Source organism: Otolemur garnettii, unplaced genomic scaffold, assembly GCF_000181295.1.
Source record: "Otolemur garnettii isolate 467f Iridium unplaced genomic scaffold, OtoGar3 scaffold00051, whole genome shotgun sequence".
NCBI classification, from domain to species: Eukaryota; Metazoa; Chordata; class Mammalia; order Primates; family Galagidae; genus Otolemur; species Otolemur garnettii.
Window position 1 is genome coordinate 9058207 of NW_003852446.1, and position 20603 is coordinate 9078809.

The following is a 20603-nucleotide window of genomic DNA, read 5'->3' on the forward strand; positions in this document are numbered from 1 at the left end:
GAGGGTCTAAGGGAGAAAAGACAGTATTAGAATGGCTTCTGCTGGATTCAGAAAGATATAAGGACCTCACAGGAAGACAAAGGGGATCTTGAGGGCATAAAGGCTATTGATGGCTCCTGTCTTTCTGGTGTGTGCTGTGGCTTCACCTCCCATCCTAGCAAGTGAGTGGCTGATGAGCTATTTGTCAGAACACAGAACAACAATGTGCTTAGACAGAGGGCTTTCTGGGAACTTTTCAAATCTTGATTTTAAAAAAGAAAACACACACCTTGATACAGGCGTAAGTCACCAAACTGCCTGTTTGCCCTGTACGTAGTTCCTTTGGAGACGGAAGAGAACAAATGGCCTAGAGTAGATACTGCTTTTACGCCTTTCTTCTCCAAGTTTTCCAAAGTCCGGAAAAAGGCTACCTCTACAGAGGAGTGTCACGGCACTGTTCACACAAATCACTGCAAGAAAAATAATAAAAATGTGTGTTAGTGGGATGAAATACCAGCCAGTCAAGGCAGAAAGGTTAGTATCCACTTTAATGGGGGTAACTTCGTAGGATAAAAAGGGCTAACAGCCTAAGGGCAGGAGACTATTTACCTCAACAACAGGAAGCCGCTGACCAGTGAAGCAAGGTGGAAGAGCCACAAGCGGAAGGCTGAGAGGCTCTAAAACAGTGCGCAGGGCAGGGGAGGGGGCCTGCGACCGGCAAAGGTGCGAGGCCCACGACCGGCAAAAGCGCGAGGCCCGCACTGAAGAAGCCATTAAGTCCAGGGAGAAGGTAATGGTGGGAGGCCAGTCACAAGTGAAGATTTATGGAAAAGATGGGCACGGACAGATAAACAGAGTCCACAACCGCGGGAGGGTAGGAGAGCAGATGAGCTGGAACTCACTCACAGACGACGCCACAAATTCTTCGTAGACATGGCGGAGATATGGCGGCCTAGGCCGCTCCCCCCAACCCCAGTGCAAGTGCGCAGGCGCAAACGCCAGTTGGCCGAGGGGTGGGGTCAGTGCCGACGGTGGCTGATTAGGGATAGCCCATGTGCAGGGAGCGAGAGGGAGATGCTAGGGGATGGCTGATGGGACGATGATCAGAACACGGAACAACCCTGTGCTGGGATTAAGGTTTTCTGGGAACTTTTAAAGTCTTCACTTAAAAAAAGACGTCTTTGAGGCAAGATTATAAATCATTGCCTATTTGCCCTTGCCTGCTGGAGAAGTTTTCCCAGGACTTAAAAGGGCGGTAACTCAAAGAGCCATGACACTGTTCATATAAATCATTCTCCCCACCCCCTCCCAAAAAAGTAAATGGCTGTTAGATCTCAAAACTTGTTCCTCCTATCTGAAACTTTGTACCCTTTGACGAACAACTCCCCATTCACTCCCTCTCCTTCCATCTCCCGGCCAATGGTTAACATCAGGGTTAATTTAGTCAATAATGTATTACATATTTCGAAATAACTAGTAGAGTAAATTTGAAATGTCTCACCACAAAGGTGACAGGTAAGGCGATGGATATGTTAATGAGCGTGATTTAATCATTCTACATTGGATATATATACACATATAGCTCAAAACATCACATTGCACCTCATAAACGTATACAATTATGATGTGGTAATTAAAAATAATTTTATATTTTAAGTGACTTTTAGATTAGAAGTGTAAAATGCAAGCCATTCACAGGCATATAGGTAAGTTTGGAGGAGACAGTTTGCAGTGGTGTGGCTCTGTGGAAGAGATGGGTATGGAAGTATGTCTAAAACAGTGCAAAGGCCAGAAGCTAGCGAGCCAGACGCCGCCTTCGCAGAGCCCAGGCTTCGCAGAGTTGGGCTTGGCTTCGCCCACCCACCCGGGGCGCAGGCGCAAAAGCCGGCTGGGCGCGAGGAGGCGGGGCTGGCTCACGTGGCGTGTACGGGCGGGGAGCGGAGGTGGGGGCGGGGCAGGTCTCGCGAGGCCGCGCCCAGGCTCGCGCTGACGTCGTGCACGCGGTTGTAGCTGCCAGGCGGCGGGAGAAGCCGTGCTAGCGCCTGGGGACGTGCGTCTGCGCTCGCGTGGTCATGGAGGCACCGCTGCTGCTACAAGCTGCGACGATTCTGACCCCTGGTCGGAGTCGAAAGCTCTTGCTGCTGCCGCTGCTGCTGCTCCTGCTACAGGCTGGGGCTCTGCGGGGCTTGGAGGCCGAGGAGAGGCCCCGGACCCGCGAAGAGGAATGCCACTTCTACGCGGGTGGACACGTGTACCCGGGGGAAGCATCCCGGTTATCTGTCGCAGACCATTCACTGCACCTAAGCAAAGCCAAGAGTAGGTGGTGCCCCGCCAAGGGTGGGGGCGAGGGGTGGAGAGAGCCCAGAAACACGTGTACACTGGGTACACCCAGAGGCCTGGGCTTGGGCGTCTCCCCTTGGGCTGCTCCCCTTGGGCTGCCTCTGGGACCTCGTCTAGCCTAGTTCTCTCCAAGGGGTGGGGGGGAATCGAAGGGGATTCTAGTTGTGATGAAAGGGATGGTTTCCACTAATCAGATATTGGAAGAGGTAGTGGTTACCCCAAAAGCCACAGATGAAGGGAAGAGAGTGACCCTAGTCTTGGGCTTGCAGGCATCGAGGATGTTGTGCAAACTGAAACACTTCCTGAAACATCACAAAGTGCCTGCAGCGTGTCCAGTCTCTTTTCGAGTTCTTTTTCAAGTAAGAATACATTGATAGGCTTGGTGCCTGTGGCTCAAGTGGCTAAGGCGCCAGCCACATACACCTAAGGTAGCGGGTTCGAATCCCCAGCCCGGGCCCGCCAAACAACAATGATGGCTGCAACCAAAAAAATGGCCGGGCGTTGTGGGGGGTGCCTGTAGTCCCAGCTACTTGGGAGGCTGAGGCAGGAGACTCGCTTGAGCCCAGGAGTTGGAGGTTGCTGTGAGCTGTGATGCCATAGCACTCTACCCAGGGGGATAGCTTGAGGCTCCATATCAAAAAAAAAAAAAAAAAAAAAAAAAAGAATACATTGATAGGTTGAATAATGATTCAGTTTGATTAAACAGAAAATACGCTAAACAAAATGCTGGAGGTCAAACGTTTCGTTTTTCTTCCCTCCCTCTTTTTTGTTTGCATCTTATAAAGATGATTTTTATGTAAAGTCACTTTTCCCAAAACCTGTATGGTTAGGGTATTCTCTCTGTTTGTCAGAAGTGAAGAACCTGTAACACTGTAGTGTACTTTGGAGGGAAACGGGGAAGAAAGGAGGTTGGAAGTGATGCATTTGGGTTGATGATAAACCTCATGGCAAAGTTATGTCCTGCCAATTTGGTTTTTGATCATTTGCATTTCTGTCCAGTGTCCAAAGCTAATAGCCACTTTTAGGAATGACACATCAAACTAAGTAGGTACTGAGAAAGTTGTGGTCTGCTGCATCTGAATGTTAAAGTTACCCAAAAAGAAGTGACGAGTGGCTGTATAAAGGCTGTGCCTTCCTTGCTTTACAGTAAATTGTTTTTCTACAGACCATTCGACATTCTGTAGGTGTGTATTTAGCTTTTGTGGCTCAGTTACAGCATGTTCCTTGCCAGTATTTCATTTTTTAAAAGTAATGCTTCACAATTACTAATTCCCCTAGTTAAAGGGAATGCTGTTACGACTTAGGATGGGGTGGGAATTATAAAGGAGAAAAACTGTTTTGCCTCCTAAAACATTTACTGTTCTTTCCTACTGAAAGTTAGCCCCTTTGGGATTTTTTCTTTTTTCAGAAAACTAGTCTTGCACTTTTAAAATTAGTATTTACAAGTCCAGTTAGTTTTACTTGGCTGGGAAGACATTTCAAAATATGCCAGACAGCCAGTTAAGTGTTTACTGACATTACATATATTTCCCACAGGAAACACATACATTACAAAGCTGCTTATGGAAGCGGAAAAATAATAGTATTTATATTATAATACTACTAAAAATAACATAATAATAATAGCTTTTCCTTTACCAGCAGAATATTATAATAATAGCAATATTATAACATTAATAATAATAGCTTTTCCTTTGCCAGCAGAACTTTTCAAATTTTCATTATTTGCTACACTTCTGCGTCACATAATATTATGTAATAGAAATAGTAATTAGTAATAAAAAATAATAGTATTTATAATATTATAATAATATTATTATAGTATTAATACTATTATTAACTAAGTTGTTACTGGATACGTCACTATAGACCCTACAAACTATCAAATTCCTACACTTCAAATACTAGATTTCCTTTCTCTAATGGCAGTCTTCCTGATGTACTAATTTGTCTCATACACACATGGAGGACCTGCTATAGATGAGGCTACACTCAAGGAGGTTGAAATTTATTTTATAATAATAGTATAAGACTATTATTAATAGTATAATAGTATCAATAATATAACTATTATAATAATAGTATTATAATAATATTGTAATTATTATAATAGCTTTTCCTTTACCAGCAGAACTTTTCAAATTTTTGTTATTTGCTACATTTCTGTGTCACATGTAGGCATATCTAGAATTAATGATACAAGAACTTTTATTCATAAAATGTAATATAATGGAGCCATTGAGGCTATATTTTCAAATAATTTTTAGGTGTGTGAAAAACTGTTCATGATTGATTTTACTGTTTCCTTTAAGGAGGAAAAAAGTTCAACTTGATCCGAATTTGTGTTTTAAAAAAAACTAGTAAGAGACACATCAAATGTTAACAGTAGTTCCCAGAAAAATGGATACCTAAAAAAATATATATTATATTTTAATATGATATACAAAATATGTAATATATAATATAACATTAAATATATAACATAATTAAATACATATAACATGTTATATATTTAATATTTAGTATATTATATTTAATGTGTAATATAGTTAATATACTATATAACATCTAATATGATATATTCAATATTTTAAATATATATTGAGTATATGTTACATTTAATATAATAGACATAAAAACAATTAAATTGATGAGGTTATAAAGAGAGGGGATTTAAATATTCTTTTTTATACTTATCTGCATTTACCAGAATCTTTATGTTAATTACATAATTTATATTCAGGAAAATTTTTGTTTTTTGATAGATATAAGGAGTTGCTTTGGGAATTCAACTTACAGATCTTAGCAAAGTAACTGTAGTCCTTAAGTTAAGAACCCAAGCTTGCCAAAATCAATTGTTAGATGTTGTTTTCCCAATATGCTAAAATCATTAAGGAGTATCATTTATAACATCATTACAATGATTATAACCTCTCATTTGAGTAGCATCTTAAGTAGTGTATATATAGCAATACTGGCCTGCTATCTGTTTCTTCCTCCTGGCCTTTGCCTAATCAGATCAGGATTATTGTAAGAGGTAGGGTGCTGCCTCAAGATAAGTAATCACATGTTATGTATTAACTTCACAGAGAAATTTGTATATTCAATTTTTCTCTATTTTCAGAGTGACTGTAAATGCTGGCCGGCTGTCATACAAAAGTACAAGCCTTACTTTCTAGAAACCTTAGTTAAGCTTGAAAGCAAGTACAACCTCAGTGTATATAATGGTTCTGAAAGTATAAGTGCTGTCTGAATGTGTTAACAGTGTATGAAGGTACAGTATTATCAAAGTGTATTGGCTAGAATTACAGTATACCCTTATAAGAAAGCAGCATGAACTGTTCAGTTTTCATCAGGTAACTTGTAACCTGTTCAAGTGAGTCTCTTCTTTCAGTGCTCTCTAGGAAAAATTATCCCATGCTCTGGGATTTTACACTTCTGGCCAGAAGTATTTGCAGATTTCCACCTTCTTGAGTATAGCCTCATCTACAGCACGTCCCCCATGTGTATATAAGAAACTAGACAAATTAGTACATCAGGAAGACTGCCATTAGAGAAAAGAAAATCTAGTATTTGAAACGTAGGAATTTGATAGCTTGTAGGGGCTTTAGTGAAGTATGCAGTAAGAATTTAGTGCAGGGGTAGAATGTAAGCGGCCCATGAGTATGAATAGGAAAAAAAAAAGTCAACTAGGTGCAGTGGCTCATGCCTATAATCCTTACACTTTAGGAAACAGAGGTAGGAAGATTGCTTGAGACCAGTCTAAGCAACATAGCAAGACATCCCCTCCCTCCCAATCTCTACCAAAAAGAAAAATATAGAAAAATTAGCCTGGGTGGCACCTGTAGCTCAGAGCAGTAGGGTCCATATGCCAGAGGTGGCAGGTTCAAACCCAGCCCCGGCCAAAAACTGCAAAAAATTAGCCTAAGCAACATAGCAAGACATCCCCTCCCTCCCAATCTCTACCAAAAAGAAAAATATAGAAAAATTAGCCAAGCGTGGTGGTGGTCTCCTGCAGTCCCAGCTACTTGAAAGGCTAAGGGAAGAGGATTCCTTGAGCCTAGGAGTAGAAGGTTGCAGTGAGCTATGACACTCACAGTACCCTGGGCAACAGAGTGAGATCCTGTCTCAAAATAAAAGTATTTTAGGGCCGGGTATGGTGGCTCATGCCTGTAATACTAGCACTCTAGGTGGATTACCTGAGCTTACAGGTTCGACACCAGCCTGAGCCAGAGTGAGACCCCCATCTCTAAAAATAGCCAGGTGTTGTGGTGGGCGCCTATAGTCCCAGCTGCTTGGGAGGCTGAGGCAAGAGAATCCCTTGAGCCCAAGAGTTTGAGGTTGCTGTGAGCTATGATGTGACAGCACTCTACCGAGGGGGACAAGTGAAACTCTGTCTCAAAAAAAAAGTATTTTCACTTAACACCTAATAGAAATTAAGCATTTTCTTCTATTATAAACATCAGCAACAAACTACACTGGCTTAAGGAATACTTGCTTATAGCTGTCACCAGTAGAATCCCAGATATTTTCATACTACATTATGGTTATTGCACGTATCAGAGACATCATTTTACACTCATTGCTATGTTAGGTAGTTGTTAGATCTTGCGGTTTTAAAGTGTTTAAAAAAAAAAAAAGCATATGTATTATCACCAAATTTTTTTTTTTTTGCAGTTTTTGGCCAGGACGGGGTTTGAACCCGCCACCTCCAATGTAAGGGGTCAGCGCCCTACTCCTTTGAGCCACAGGTGCCGCCCTATCACCAATCTGTTTTTAATACTTTGATAATTTAATTTAAATGTTTCCTTTGTAATTCTGTGTATTTTACTTTATGCATTCAATAACACTATTCTAAGAAGTTTGTAAACTTCACCAAACTGCCAAAAAGGTCTAAATGTTGAGAAGTCCTAATTTTTAGTGATTTTTCTAAAGATGTCCTTCTGCCATTCCACCAACCATCTCATTGTTACAGATCATGTCTTTTTCTTTCTTAGTTTCCAAGCCAGCACCTTATTGGGAAGGAACAGCTGTGATAAACGGAGAATTTAAGGAGCTCAAGTTAACTGATTATCGTGGGAAATACTTGGTTTTTTTCTTCTACCCACTTGATTTGTAAGTAATACACATAAATAGCTAATAAAACCCAATCTTTCTCAATCATTCAAGAACATCAAATAATTAGAAATTATTTTATTCCACCCTTAGTTCTTAAAAAGGCAACATCTACCATATAGTTCAGTCATAACACATTGACCTCAGTACATTATACTTACATCTACATGACTTATCTATCATAGTGCAATAATTAGAAGCAAGCTACAATATGTTCATTAAGCTATACCTACTAAGGCAAGCAAATGGACTGATGATATTTTAGAAAGCCATAATTCTGTTTAGTTATCTTTTAACTAGAAAATTAATAATCCCTTCACTCTGGTGATACCATTTAACTATGATTTTGCTTTTTTTTTTTTTTTGCAGTTTTTGGCCAGGGCTAGGTTTGAACCTGCCACCTCCAGTATATGGGGCCGGCGCCCTACTCCTTTGAGCCACAGGCGCCACCTTGATTTTGCTATTTTTATTCTGTTTCCTGCATCTATTGCTTTCCTTGGACTTGGAACATTTTCCTGAAAATATTATATACTGCTTAAGGAATAATGCCTATTAATATGTTGTTGTGGGGTTTTTTTCTTATTTTAACTCTGCAACAGTGAATATTTCTGTAGATGGTCAGAAAGTAAATATTCTTACTGCTTTACTACATCAGTAATTTTATTTTGCAGAACACTTATTTTCAGTGTTTTTTTTTTTTTGAGACAGTCTCAATTTTGTCACCCTCAGTAGAGTACTGTGACATCACAGCTCACAGCAACCTCCAGCTCCTGGGCTTAAGCAATTCTCTTGCCTCAGCCTCCCAAGTAGCTGGGACTACAGGCGCCTGCCACAACACCCGGCTATTTTTTGTTGCCATTTGGCTGGGGCGGGGTTTGAACTCACCACCCTCAGTATATGGGGCTGGCGCCCTACTCACTGAGCCACAGCTGCCTCCCTTTCAGTGTTTTTCAAATCCCATGGAAGTGAATAGAGACCAAAAAGGGAGTTATCTCAACTTTTATCCTTTTTCTATTTAAAGTTAATTTTTTGTTCCAAAAACTAAGTAGAAGATAATTGTATCTTTGCCACTGTGCCTTTTTCCATTAGGACTAATCTAGAACTATGGAGATAAAATTGAAACTTGCAGGGAGGATATACTTAAGCTCATTTCTACAAGTTGGATCTAGGCCAGGGCTTGGTAAACTTTTTCTGTAAAGAGCCAGAGAGTAAATATTTCAGTCTTGTGACCGTCTCTATGCAGCTACTCACCTTTATAATTGTAACACAAAAGCAGCTTTAGACAACCATAAATCAAATGTATATTGCTCTGTTCTATGGAAACTTTAACTACAAAAAAAAAAAAAATAGGCTGGATTTGGCCTAGCAACCAGTTTGCCAGTCTCTGCTCTAAGCCAAATAGGAAAGAATTCTCAAAAATTGGTACCTTGAGACTAAAACAAGTTACGAATCTACATAATTACGTAGTCTTTTAAATTAGTAATAACTTACTTCTTTCTAATCAACTTGTACTATGGCTTGATTAAGAAGTATAACTTAATTTCTGATAGAAACCAGAAGTAGAAATCTTAGTATACATAAAAATGATAAGCTTTCCAAATTCATGTTGTTACTAAACCAGAAAGCTAACGTGTGTTAAATGTATATAATAAACACTAACCCTGAATTTTGAAATTGGTCTAACATAGCCGAAAGATATGCTCTGTTATTCTCTAGTATTATTTAAAACTCCGTAATGAATAAAACATATGGAGCGTGAGATTAGCAGTGGTCTCTGGGACAAGGAACTCCTTCCTTTTGTTTTCATGTAGTACTGATAGAAGTGTCTACTTGCACATAGCAGTGGTGTTCTCAAACAACTGAAACATTTTAAAATCCTGTATTGGGCTCTTACAAGAACTTGTCTGTTAAGTCTATGTTTTTCAAACTTTTTTGACCATGGATCACAGTAGGAAGCACATTTTTCATTGCCACCTAATACACATGCACACATATATAGAGTACAATTCAGTCTGTATGCGCCAGCATGGCCATGCTTCTTACTGAAAAACTTCTAGGGTGGCACCTGTGGCTCAAAGGAGTAGGGCACTGGCCCCATATGCCAGCCCCAGCCAAAAAAACCTACAAAAAAAACCCCCAAACTTCTGTACCAGGTAGTAAATAAGCACATCCCCACCTTCTTTCCCAAGTTACCCCTCCTACCTGGACCCTTTCAGAAACCTCTAGAGCTACAGCCAGCTTTTAAGTTGTTAAATATTTTGAATATCACTGTTGAACACAAACATATACACATATATGCATTTGTATATTACATATGTTTCATAACCTTATCCTTAACTATGTATGATATATTCTCATATTTTCTATTCTTTTTTTTTAAATGATAGTTGGAACTTACTAAATAGGTTTAAGGTGTCCCTACCAAAGTTTGAAAATACTGCCCTAGGTAATACTCTCTAAACATGCCCTTCTAACAACATGAGGATGTTAAGATGTAAAATCTCTAGCTGCCCAGGACTGGGAGACAAGCTAGAAAAGGACTTTTTAAAAAGCAGGCCTTTGAGGAGGGGGAGACTGAAGAGTACTGTCTCATCTCCAAAATACAGATAGATGCATCTAGCTCATAGGGTTACTCTAGGAATGTAAAAAAAATTAGTGAAATGGTATAAAATCTGTAAAGCATTAAATAAATATAAAATATAATTAAGTAAAAGCTAAAAAAAAAAGTAGGGGGGTACTGCCATATGGGAAAAGGAAATATTGGTCAACCACTTATCTGTTGAGTTATAAGAAGAAAGATTATTGGGATATAATTGGGAACTCTGTAACAAATGTTTATTAAATATTTGATCAAATGGCAGTCTTTTAGACTACTCCATCTTGAGTAGTTTCGTATAATAAAACTGTTCTTAATGTGCATTTTTATTTACTAAAGGTGTTTGTAAAAAGGAAGTCACTTTAAAGTTCAGGTATATGCTTGAGAATAATGAATTTTTTTAACTTTCAGCACATTTGTGTGTCCAACTGAAATCATCGCTTTTGGTGACAGAATTGAAGAATTCAGATCTATAAACACTGAAGTGGTAGCATGCTCTGTTGACTCACAGTTTACCCATTTGGCCTGGTCAGTATCTTATACTTAACATTTGTAGGAAAAAGGAATGGATTTACTCTTAAGTCATGGGCAGATAACTCTTAACATGACAGGTATATACTCATTTATCAGACAATTCTAGATTTATCTGAGTAAGAAAAAGATATGCTAATTCAATCATGCTGTGGTAAAAATACTTAAAAGATTTTATAGGACATTTCAAAATTAAGGGGGAGAGTTAAATGCAATAGATATGATTTCTACAGCAAAAGCCACTGAATTATATGATAACTTTATTATGATTAATTGGGTAACCTTAATCTGGAGGAAAAAAAAAATCTTTAAAATATACCATTTCTGGGTTACATGGTTGTCTAGTATGGTAAGTCAAACTCATATTTTGTAATTTTCAAGGAGCAGTAATTTATAAAGATTAATTTAAAAGTTATAAATTTCATAAGTTTTTTCTCTATTTCCAGTCATATGTATGTATAGATAACAAATTTTAATTGGTTGGAGAGCTGCAATTTAATTACATTCCCTTAAGAAATTAATTCCTTAAGTATTTTAAAATATAATTATATATAATCTGATTTCCTTAAGTATCTCTATTTTCAGACAGACCTCAAATATACAATTATATGCCAAATTATCTTAAACATTATAAACAACTTAATATACAAATATTAAAAATATGTTGTCTATATTCATATTTAGTGTTTAAAGGACATGAATATATTAAGTAGGGGAAGCAAGAAAATAGCTTTTGTTAGAGAATGTATGAATTATGTTTGTGTATGTGCACATGCATATACAGAGAAAGAGTGATGTTTTAATATATGTTGTTTACTTAGCTGAGAGTTAAGTGTTGTATTGTTACAGGATTAATACTCCTCGAAGACAAGGAGGACTTGGGCCAATGAAGATTCCACTTCTTTCAGACTTGACCCATCAGATCGCAAAGGACTATGGCGTATATCTGGAGGACTCAGGCCACACTCTTCGGTAGCTTTCAGTGGTTTTACATTATGACAAATCCAAGTATATGTATAATCTTCCTTGAAATGAACGTTATTTATGAGTTAGAAGATACAAGTTTTGACCAAGAAGTATTATTTTATTCTATTTGCAAAAATGTCTTAGATACTACTTATAATATTAATAATGAACTACTAAACTTAAACTATGTTAGTTTATAATAGCCCTATTTAAATTATGTTAGTGTCATTGACTGTTAGAACTGAAAGATTATTTAGAGGTCTTTCATTAACCCTGTCATTTTATAGATTAAAGATAGATTCTAGAGTTCCATGACCTTAGCCAAATTTATATAATTAGTTAATTGCAGAGCCCAGGTTTGAATCTAGGTCCCCCAACTCCTTGCCCATTTCTTTTTCATTTTTCCAAACTGACTCTAGTATTTTTTTTTTTTGAAACAGAGTCTCACTATGTAGCCCTCGGTAGAGTGCCATAGTGTCACAGCAACCTCAAACTCTTGGGCTTTAGCGATTCTCTTGCCTCAGCCTCCTAAGTAGGTGGGACTACAGGCACCTGCCACAACGCCCAGCTATTTTTTTTTGTTGCAGTTGTCATTGTTGCTTAGCTGGCCTGGGCTGGGTTTAAACCCACCAGCCTCGGTGCACGTGGACAGCACTGTAACCACTGTGCTACGGGCGCAGAGCCTAGTAATGTTTTTTTTTTCCTAAATACAAATATCATACTACAGTATTTAGCAAACTTATATCTTTGAAATGGAAAAAAATCAGGAAATATTTTACCCAGGAGTTCTTGCTAAGTTACTCAAGTCAACAAATGTTAGAATTATTTGAAAAGGGGGCAATTTTAGCCTAAAACAGTTATAATTTTGTGATGATTATATATTGTTCATTTGCTTTGCATCACTTTTTGGCCTTTTGGCCAAGACCAAGTGTAATTTGCTTTACAATGCCAATAGTTTTTCTTAATTATTTTACATGAAAATATCAGTATTTTATAATCCTGTATTTTTTGTTTTTTTTTCTTTTTTTTTTTTTTTTTGAGACAGAGCCTCAAGCTGTCCTCCTGGGTAGAGTGCCGTGGCATTACAGCTCACAGCAACCTCCAACTCCTGGGCTCAAGCGAGTCTCCTGCCTCAGCCTCCCAAGTAGCTGGGACCACAGGCGCCCGCCACAACGCCTGGCTATTTTTTGGTTGCAGCCGTCATTGTTGTTTGGTGGGTCCGGGCTGGGGATTCGAACCCGCCACCTTAGGTGTACATGGCTGGCGCCTTAGCCGGTTGAGCTATAGATGCTGAGCCAATCCTGTATTTTTTGAACAACAGCTTTATTGAAATCTAATCCACATACCACAGTTCACCCACTTAAAGTAGGGGTGTCCAACTTTTGGCCTGCAGGCTTCGTGCTGATTTTGTAAGAACTTTTTTTTACCTGTGGTATTGAATATCAGGAAAAATAAAGTATGCCCAGACCTGTTTTGTTTCTGCTAATCAACTTTTGTTACTGTTTGAGTCTTTAATTTGTGGTTCAAGACAACTCTTATTCTTCCAATATGCAGCAGAGGAAAAAAAGATTGGACACCCCTGACTTAAACAATACAATTTAGGGCAGTGCCTGTCGCTCAGTGGGTAGGGCGCCGGCCCCATATACCGAGGGTGGTGGGTTTAAACCCGGCTCTGGCCAAACTGCAACAAAAAATAGCCAGGCATTGTGGTGGGCACCTGTAGTCCCAGCTACTCTGGAGGCTGAGGCAAGAAAATCACCTAGGCCCAGGGGTTGGAGGTTGCTGTGAGCTGTGACACCACAGCACTCTACCCAGGGTGACAAAGTGAAACTCTGTCTCAAAAAAGAAAAATAATAATATAATTTAATGATTTTTAATATATTCAGAGAGATACACAACCATCACCATGATTTTAGAACATTTTCATTACTCAATAAAGAAACTCCATACCCATTAGCAGTCATTCTCTATTTTCCCTAACCAACCCTCCCCGGTCCTAAACAACTACTCATCTACTTTTTATCTCTGTACTTGCCTATTCTGGACATTTTATATAAATGGAATCTTAAAATACATGCTCTTTTATGACTAGCCCCTTTTATTCAATGTAATGTTCTCAAGGTTCATTCATATGGTATCATATATCACTACCAATAGTTTCTCCTTTGTATTTGCCAAGTCTTTAATGTTTTCTGCTTTCATAAAGTATGAAAGTATGTCTAAATATCCCCACTAATGGTTTTGTCAGTTTCATTTTATATCTGACAATCACACATATATTTTGGGTTTTTTAAGATATAAAAGTATAAGTTTATTTTTATATTTTAGAGGGAAGAGAGCAGGGGAAGAGATGAGAAAGGGAGAGCAGGGAGTGTGAAAGGGGAAAATGGGTGGGGGAGAGAGAGCAAAGGAGTCAGAGAGCCACATGTGTATTTTAAAGGTATGTCATTTGGCTTATAGAAGTTATTGAATATTGTATTTCCATTGTGGTTTCTACCTTTAATCAATGTAAAATGATTCTTTATTCCAAATAAATAAAGTCATTCCTAAATTAATCCCCAAAGACTAAATATACTGTTAAGAAAACTGAGGCAATTTTAAAATTTGGAATTATTTTAACACTAACCAAGTAAAACTATCTGATATCAGCTATTTTATTTTATTTGAGCTAATAGTTTCCTTTTAATTATTTTTTTGTTTCCAGAGTAGCTCATGCACAGTTTTTAAGTCAGCTTATCTTAAGCAACTGTAAATATGGCAGTGCCTTTCTTAGCCAAAAACAAATTTTTAAAGCTATATAATTTAACAGTGGCAGGCAGATGTCACCTTTGTACCACCCAGGTGGGTGACCCTCCCCTTTGAATAAACCCGGCCTGAACATTTCTGTGGCCTCGTCTTTAGGTGCCATTGTTTAAACCTTTCAACAATTCCAAATTATATACCAGATGGGGGAAGGCATGTATGTATGTGTGTGTATACCAGTAGAGTAGATAGCTAGTACGTTGTTAGTTCTGTATAGCATCCTTCTATGTGGATGGTACAATAATTCACACTGATTCTTGTCTTAAATGAGAAGAAATGTCCTTACTTCTACCATTCTTGTGTTTTGCAGAGGTCTCTTCATTATTGATGACAAAGGAATCCTGAGACAGATTACTCTGAATGACCTTCCTGTGGGTAGATCAGTGGATGAGACACTGCGTTTGGTTCAGGCATTTCAATACACCGACAAACATGGAGAAGGTACCCTTCTAACCTTTTAATTTTTTAGTTTGAGAGAGAACAGCATAATTAGTTGGTTTCTATTCCTAAAGTAATTTGTATGGGCCAGGTGTGGTGGCTCACACCTATAATCCTAGCACTCTGTTATGCCAAGGCAGGTGGATTGCTTGAGCTCAAGAGTTCAAGACCAGCCTGAGCAAGAGAGAGATCCTGTCTCTACTGAAATACAAAAAACTACCCGGGCATGGTAGCACATGCCTGTAGTCCCAGCTACTCAGGAGGCTGAGGTAGGAGGATCACTTGAGCCCAAAAGTTTGAGGTTGCTGTGAACTATGATGCCATGGCACTCTACCCAGGGCAGCAGAAACTCTGTCTCAATCGATAGATAAATAGTAATTTGTATTTTTTAAATTACCTTTTTTGGGGTTTTTTTATTTTTTTGAGACAGAGTCTCAGGCTATCACCCTGGGTAGAGTGCCATGACATCATAGCTCCCAGCAACCTCCAACATCCAACTCAAGCTCAAGGGATCCTCTTGCCTCAGTTTTTCTATTTTTTCTGTTTTTGTTTTTCTTTTTTTTTTTTTTAAGTAGAGATGGGCTTTTGCTCAGGCTGCTCTTGAACTTGTGAACTCAAGCAATCCACCCACCTCGGCCTCCCAGAGTGCTAGGATTATAGGCATGAGCCACCACATCCAGCCTAAATTACCTTTTAAATTATTAAAAGGTTCCAAATTTTTTTGATTATTTACAAATTGTTAGCAGATCTTTTTAGCAGACTAAATCATAAAGTACTTTTAAGAAAATACATAAAGTGCTTTTTAAAAAAATCACTAATATCTTCTGCTTAATAAGATGCACAAAGTATTCATTATTTGCATAGTTCTTTTGTGTAAGTGCAAAGAGAAAAGTGTCTGCTACTGCAATTTTTCAATTTGTATTTCTGTAAACTTAACGTGCCTATCTGGCAATATTTAGTAATGTAGGTTTTACTTGTTTACATTATTTCATTTAGTTTTTTTAATTTTTTTTTTTTGAGACAGACTCTATGTCACCCTTGGTTGAGTGCTGTGGCATCACAGCTCACAGCAACCTCCAATTCTTGGGCTTAAGTGATTCTCTTGCCTCAGCCTCTCAAGTACCTGGGACCACAGGCACCCACCACAAAGCCTGGCTATTTTTTTGTTGCAGTTGTTGTTGTTCAGCAGGCTGCAGGCCAGGTTCAAACCCGCCAGCCCTGGTGCATGTAGCCAGCACCCTAGCCACTGAGCTACAGGCACTGAGCTTATTTAGCTTTTTAAAATAATGTAATCCTCAGTTGCATCTTGGCCTTTTGGTTAAGATAAAGGGTAATTATGTAATCCTTGGGGTGACTCATTATTACACTGGCAATCTATTATTTTAAGACCAGTCTGAGCAAGAGAGAGAGATCCTGGCTCTACTAAAAGCCCAGCTATTTTTGCTAAAACAATCTATTATTTCAAGACCAGTCTGAGCAAGAGAGACTAAAAGCCCAGCTATTTTTGCTAAAACTTTACATATTCCTTTTAAAAAAATGTGACTCAGTAACTGAGTCAGGAAGTATTCTAAAATCTTGACAAACAGTGAACCACAGTTATCAGTACAAAATACTGCAAGAGAGGTAGCAAACAAACTTACTGGAAGTTAATATAAATTCAGAGGAATTTTTACCATACCCAGGACTTTCAGTTCACCAGATTCCCAAACTTTCCAACTTTATTAGAAGGACATTCAATTTGATTTCTTATATTGTAAATGTAACTAAACATAATTGGCAAAAATGAAAACAGATGAGATGCCTGCTGATAAGCGAAATCAAGTGCTCAGTGGTGTGGGAATATTCTTATTAATGTATTCTATTAATTTTAGTCTAACATGGAAACAGAAAGTCAAGAGTTGCTAAAGAGAACTGAACTTTGTTTTAACTGTCTTTTGCCCATTTTTGTTTCTCTTAGTCTGCCCTGCTGGCTGGAAACCTGGTAGTGAAACAGTAAGTCATATTGATTTTTCTGTTAAAGGGATGGCTGGAGACCAAAAAAAAAAAAAAAAAGCCAAGCTTAGGATAATCTCTTCTTGTAATAGGACTGCCTTAATTTTGCAAATGAACTAAACATTGCTATGGAGAACTCATGGAGTACAGACATTCTTTTGACTGTAGGAAGAGTAGCTGAAACAGAATATGGGGCTTAATGTTGTGAATCTTAATGACAAGTATTCAGAGAAATAATATAATTCCAAACAACAAGAAAGGCAGAATGGAGACGGGTAGCATAAATTCAGACATCTTAGAAGTCATGAATGGAATTTCTTCCTTTATTGTGAGCAAAGAAAACAGTCACAAGCAAAACCTTTCTTATATGTAGTAAAAAGCTTTTGAGAAAATCTGGCTTAATTAATACTGAAGTTAATGATTCTCTCATTTTTATGAAGAAAGAAGATTGAAACAGGGATATTCTTTCATTTAGGGAGGCCATATAATTTAAAGACAATCCTTGTAGTAGTCTCTGGCCAAAATATAATTTAGAAATTTCCTTGAAGCTTTTTTGAATAACATGTTTATGTTCTAAAAATAAGAGCTGTCGCTCAAACAAACTGTAGCTAGGAAATTGAAAAATACTAGAGCACTGGAGGAAGAAATCATTATCTTAAGGTAAAAAAGTATAGACTCCTAAGACTTTTTTCCTTAATAAGGAAAAAAAAAACTATCATTAACAATAGACAATCAGCTCTTTTCTGCCTCTTTCCCACTCTCCCTCTCTCTCTTCTCTTCTCCACTCTCTCCTCATCTCTCTCCCCTCTTCTCTCTCCTCTCTTCTCTCCTCCTTGGTGCTGCAGCCTCCCTCCCCACCAATAAAGACCTTTTGTACAAAAAAAAAATAGACAGTCAGAGGTAGACACTTCCTCTCTAGCCTCAGGTGTGCCCCCTTTCTGTTACTTAAACATGCTAAGCTGGTTCCTGCCTTAGGGCCTTTGCCCTTCATGTTCATTCTGCATTGCCCTCTGCATTACTGAACCCTTCTCTTCACTCACATTTCAGCTCAAATGTCATCTTAGAAGTTTTACCTTACTACTTTACCCCCACCTAGGAACTTCCCATCAACTACTTTTGTTTAGTTTTGGTTTTTTAGAGATAGTGTCTTGCTCTGTCACCCAGGCTGGAGTGCAGTATCCGAATCATAGCTCTCTGTAACCTCAAACTCCTGGGCTCAGCTCAAAACAGTCCTCCCTCCTCAGCCTCCCAGGTAGCTGGAACCACAAGCACAGGCCACCATGCCCAGTTCATTTTTTTATTTTTTCTAGAGATGGAGATCTCCCTATGTTGTGCAGGCTGGTCTTAAACTCCTGGCCTGAAGCAGTCCTCCCACGTTGGCCTTCTAAGTACTGTGATTACAGATGCGAGCCACCATATCCAGCCCCTGGAAGATTTTTTAAAAATATAACAGATTTCTAAGGCTGTGATGCACTTGGAGGGAGCACAAGAGTATTTTTATTCAGTAATTAGTTATTGACAGTAATGCTTGATTTTGTATTTGAGGATTTTGTTATTTTTTTTTTAACTTTTCCAGCTTGAGATTGAAGTTGCATTTTTTTTTTTTGAGACAGTCTCATTATGTTGCCCTCGGTAGAGTCCTGTGGCATCACAGCTCACAGTAACCTCAAACTCTTGGGCTTAAGCAATTCTTTTGCCTTAGCCTCCAAGTAGCTGGGACTTCAGGTGCCCACCACAGTACTGGCTATTTTTTTATTGTTGTTGTAGTTGTCATTGTTGTTTAGCAGGCCCAGGCTGGGTTCAAACCCACTAGGCCTGGTGTATGTGGCCAGCGCCCTAATCACTAAGCTATAGGCACTGAGCCTAAAGTTGCATTTTAGACCTTAGTGAATACACTGCCCCCTTTTCGGGTTATTATGACATCATTTTATCAGCAAATGATTTTAAAAATCTATTAACATCTGTAGCCATGCTCTCGATGTGTTTGATTTAATTAGATCAAACCTGAAGATGCCATGAAAGCCTGGTGGCCAAGAGAAGAGCTGTAAGTAAATTTTGGGGTGCTTGAGTACAGATGTTAATTTATTAACAAATTATTTATCTTTTGGAATAGCTGAAGTTAGTAGGTAGGAAAAAATCCAGTTTTTCCTAAATATGCATAATTTGATATACAAAGATAATCTTTATTTTCTTTACTCAACACATAGGCAACTAATGTCAGACTACTAATGATGTACTTTGGCTTTTAAAGTGATTAATTTGCTGTTTTGTTTTAACAGATAATCCCAGATCCAGCTGGAAAACTGAAGTATTTCGATAAACTGAATTGAAATACTTCTTCAAGTCATGATGCTTGAAACTTCTCAATAAAGTTCACGGTTCAGTACCACATTATCCTTTAGCAGTGATTTCTTGGAGAATGTAAAAATCCATGTCACGGGCCAAAATTATTTAGTGTTCAGGTTAGACTGAAGCCAAAAGACAAGCAGTTATTCTCTCTTTCTGAAGGAAGAAATGTCAAATTGAGTCTAACTGAGCAATAGCAAAAAGGACATTTATGGAGGACATACCCCATGCCAAGCATTGTGTTTTGCAAGTTAGGTGTGTTATTTGATGTAATCCTCCTATCAACTCTGAGTTATTTATTTTTACAGATGAGAAAACTGAAGCTCACATGAATTACTTACCCATCGTCACACAGCTAGCTAGCAAAGGCAAAATCAGGCTTTATACCCAGACAGGCCAATTCTACTTTCTGGCTTCTTACACTGTACTGTGGCTGACTTCTCTGTATCTTTGAGAATAGCAGTAAAGAACAGGTTGTGAGCACAGTCACCTTCTACAGTATCTGATACGGATAGCTGACCCCATAACTCACTGCTCTGTAATAGTATGAAGCCCTTTGATCCCCTCTTTTCTAAATTTACATTTTCAATGTGTACCACATTTTATGAGTAACAAGTTATATGTTTATATTTAGTGTAACAAAAGTTGAATCCCTAAATATATATATAGCTAGCTCTTAACAAATGACCACATATTAAACTGAACTCCAATGCTACTTCACCCCATTTGCCACCCCAATATAGCAACTTATTCTAATTATCAACATGCCATGTAGTTAAGGGACTAGGTACCCCAGGATTATTTACCTCATCTTCTTTTCCATGCTAATCACCTCTTAGTACTCCCAAAAAGCCTCTCTCCCCGGGTAAGGCCATCATAGAAATGATGAGTGCCTAAATGTTCTGTCACAAATGGCAAATGATCAGTGACCGACATTTGTAGATGAACATGGGGACCTAGCTGCCATTTCTAACATTTTTCTGTAGCAGAATATGTTCTAAATGCTAGCTTAAGTCAGAATTTAGAAACCAACCTATTAGTAAAGCTGAAGACTAATACTTTTCTGTTTAAACAACATTGTGATAATCTTGTCAGTATGTTCAATATAATTGGAATCCTATAAGCAGATTTCCAATCTTAAAATGTGTACACACTTTTTACTCTAGAATAAGCCTCTATCTTCTTGATTAATAGTTTCCTTTCTTTGGTTTACATCAGTGACCAAATAATGATAAATTTCTGCCCTCAAGAAGTATAGTGGCTCAGCACCTATAGCTCAGGCAGCTAAGGCACCAGCCACATATTCCAGAGCTGGAGGGTTCGAATCCAGCCAGGGCCTGCCAAACAACAAAGACAACTACAACCAAAAAATAGCCAGGCGTTGTGGCAGATGCCTATAGTCTCAGCCACTTGGGAGGCTGAGGCAAGAGAATTGTTTAAGCCCAGGAGTCGGAGGCCGCTGTGAGCTGTGATGCAACGGCACTCTACCCAGGGTGAC

At 38.5% G+C, this 20603-nt stretch overlaps 1 protein-coding gene across 2 annotated transcripts; it reads left to right on the forward strand.

Annotated features, from left to right (window-relative positions):
- The first annotated feature begins 1933 nt into the window (after positions 1-1933).
- On the forward strand, positions 1934-19153 carry PRDX4 (peroxiredoxin 4). Of its 2 annotated transcripts, XM_023514336.1 has the most exons (8): positions 1934-2295; positions 7317-7434; positions 10442-10558; positions 11411-11533; positions 14640-14770; positions 16725-16759; positions 18757-18803; positions 19039-19143. In XM_023514336.1, exons 1-8 carry the CDS (start codon positions 2052-2054, stop codon positions 19040-19042), a joined length of 819 nt encoding a protein of 272 aa, XP_023370104.1. In that variant the 5' UTR covers positions 1934-2051; the 3' UTR covers positions 19043-19143. The 2 variants fall into 2 exon arrangements, with proteins under 2 accessions (XP_023370104.1, XP_003791958.1); XM_003791910.3 differs by lacking the exon at positions 18757-18803 and having other exon boundaries at positions 19039-19153.
- The last annotated feature ends 1450 nt before the right edge of the window (positions 19154-20603 follow it).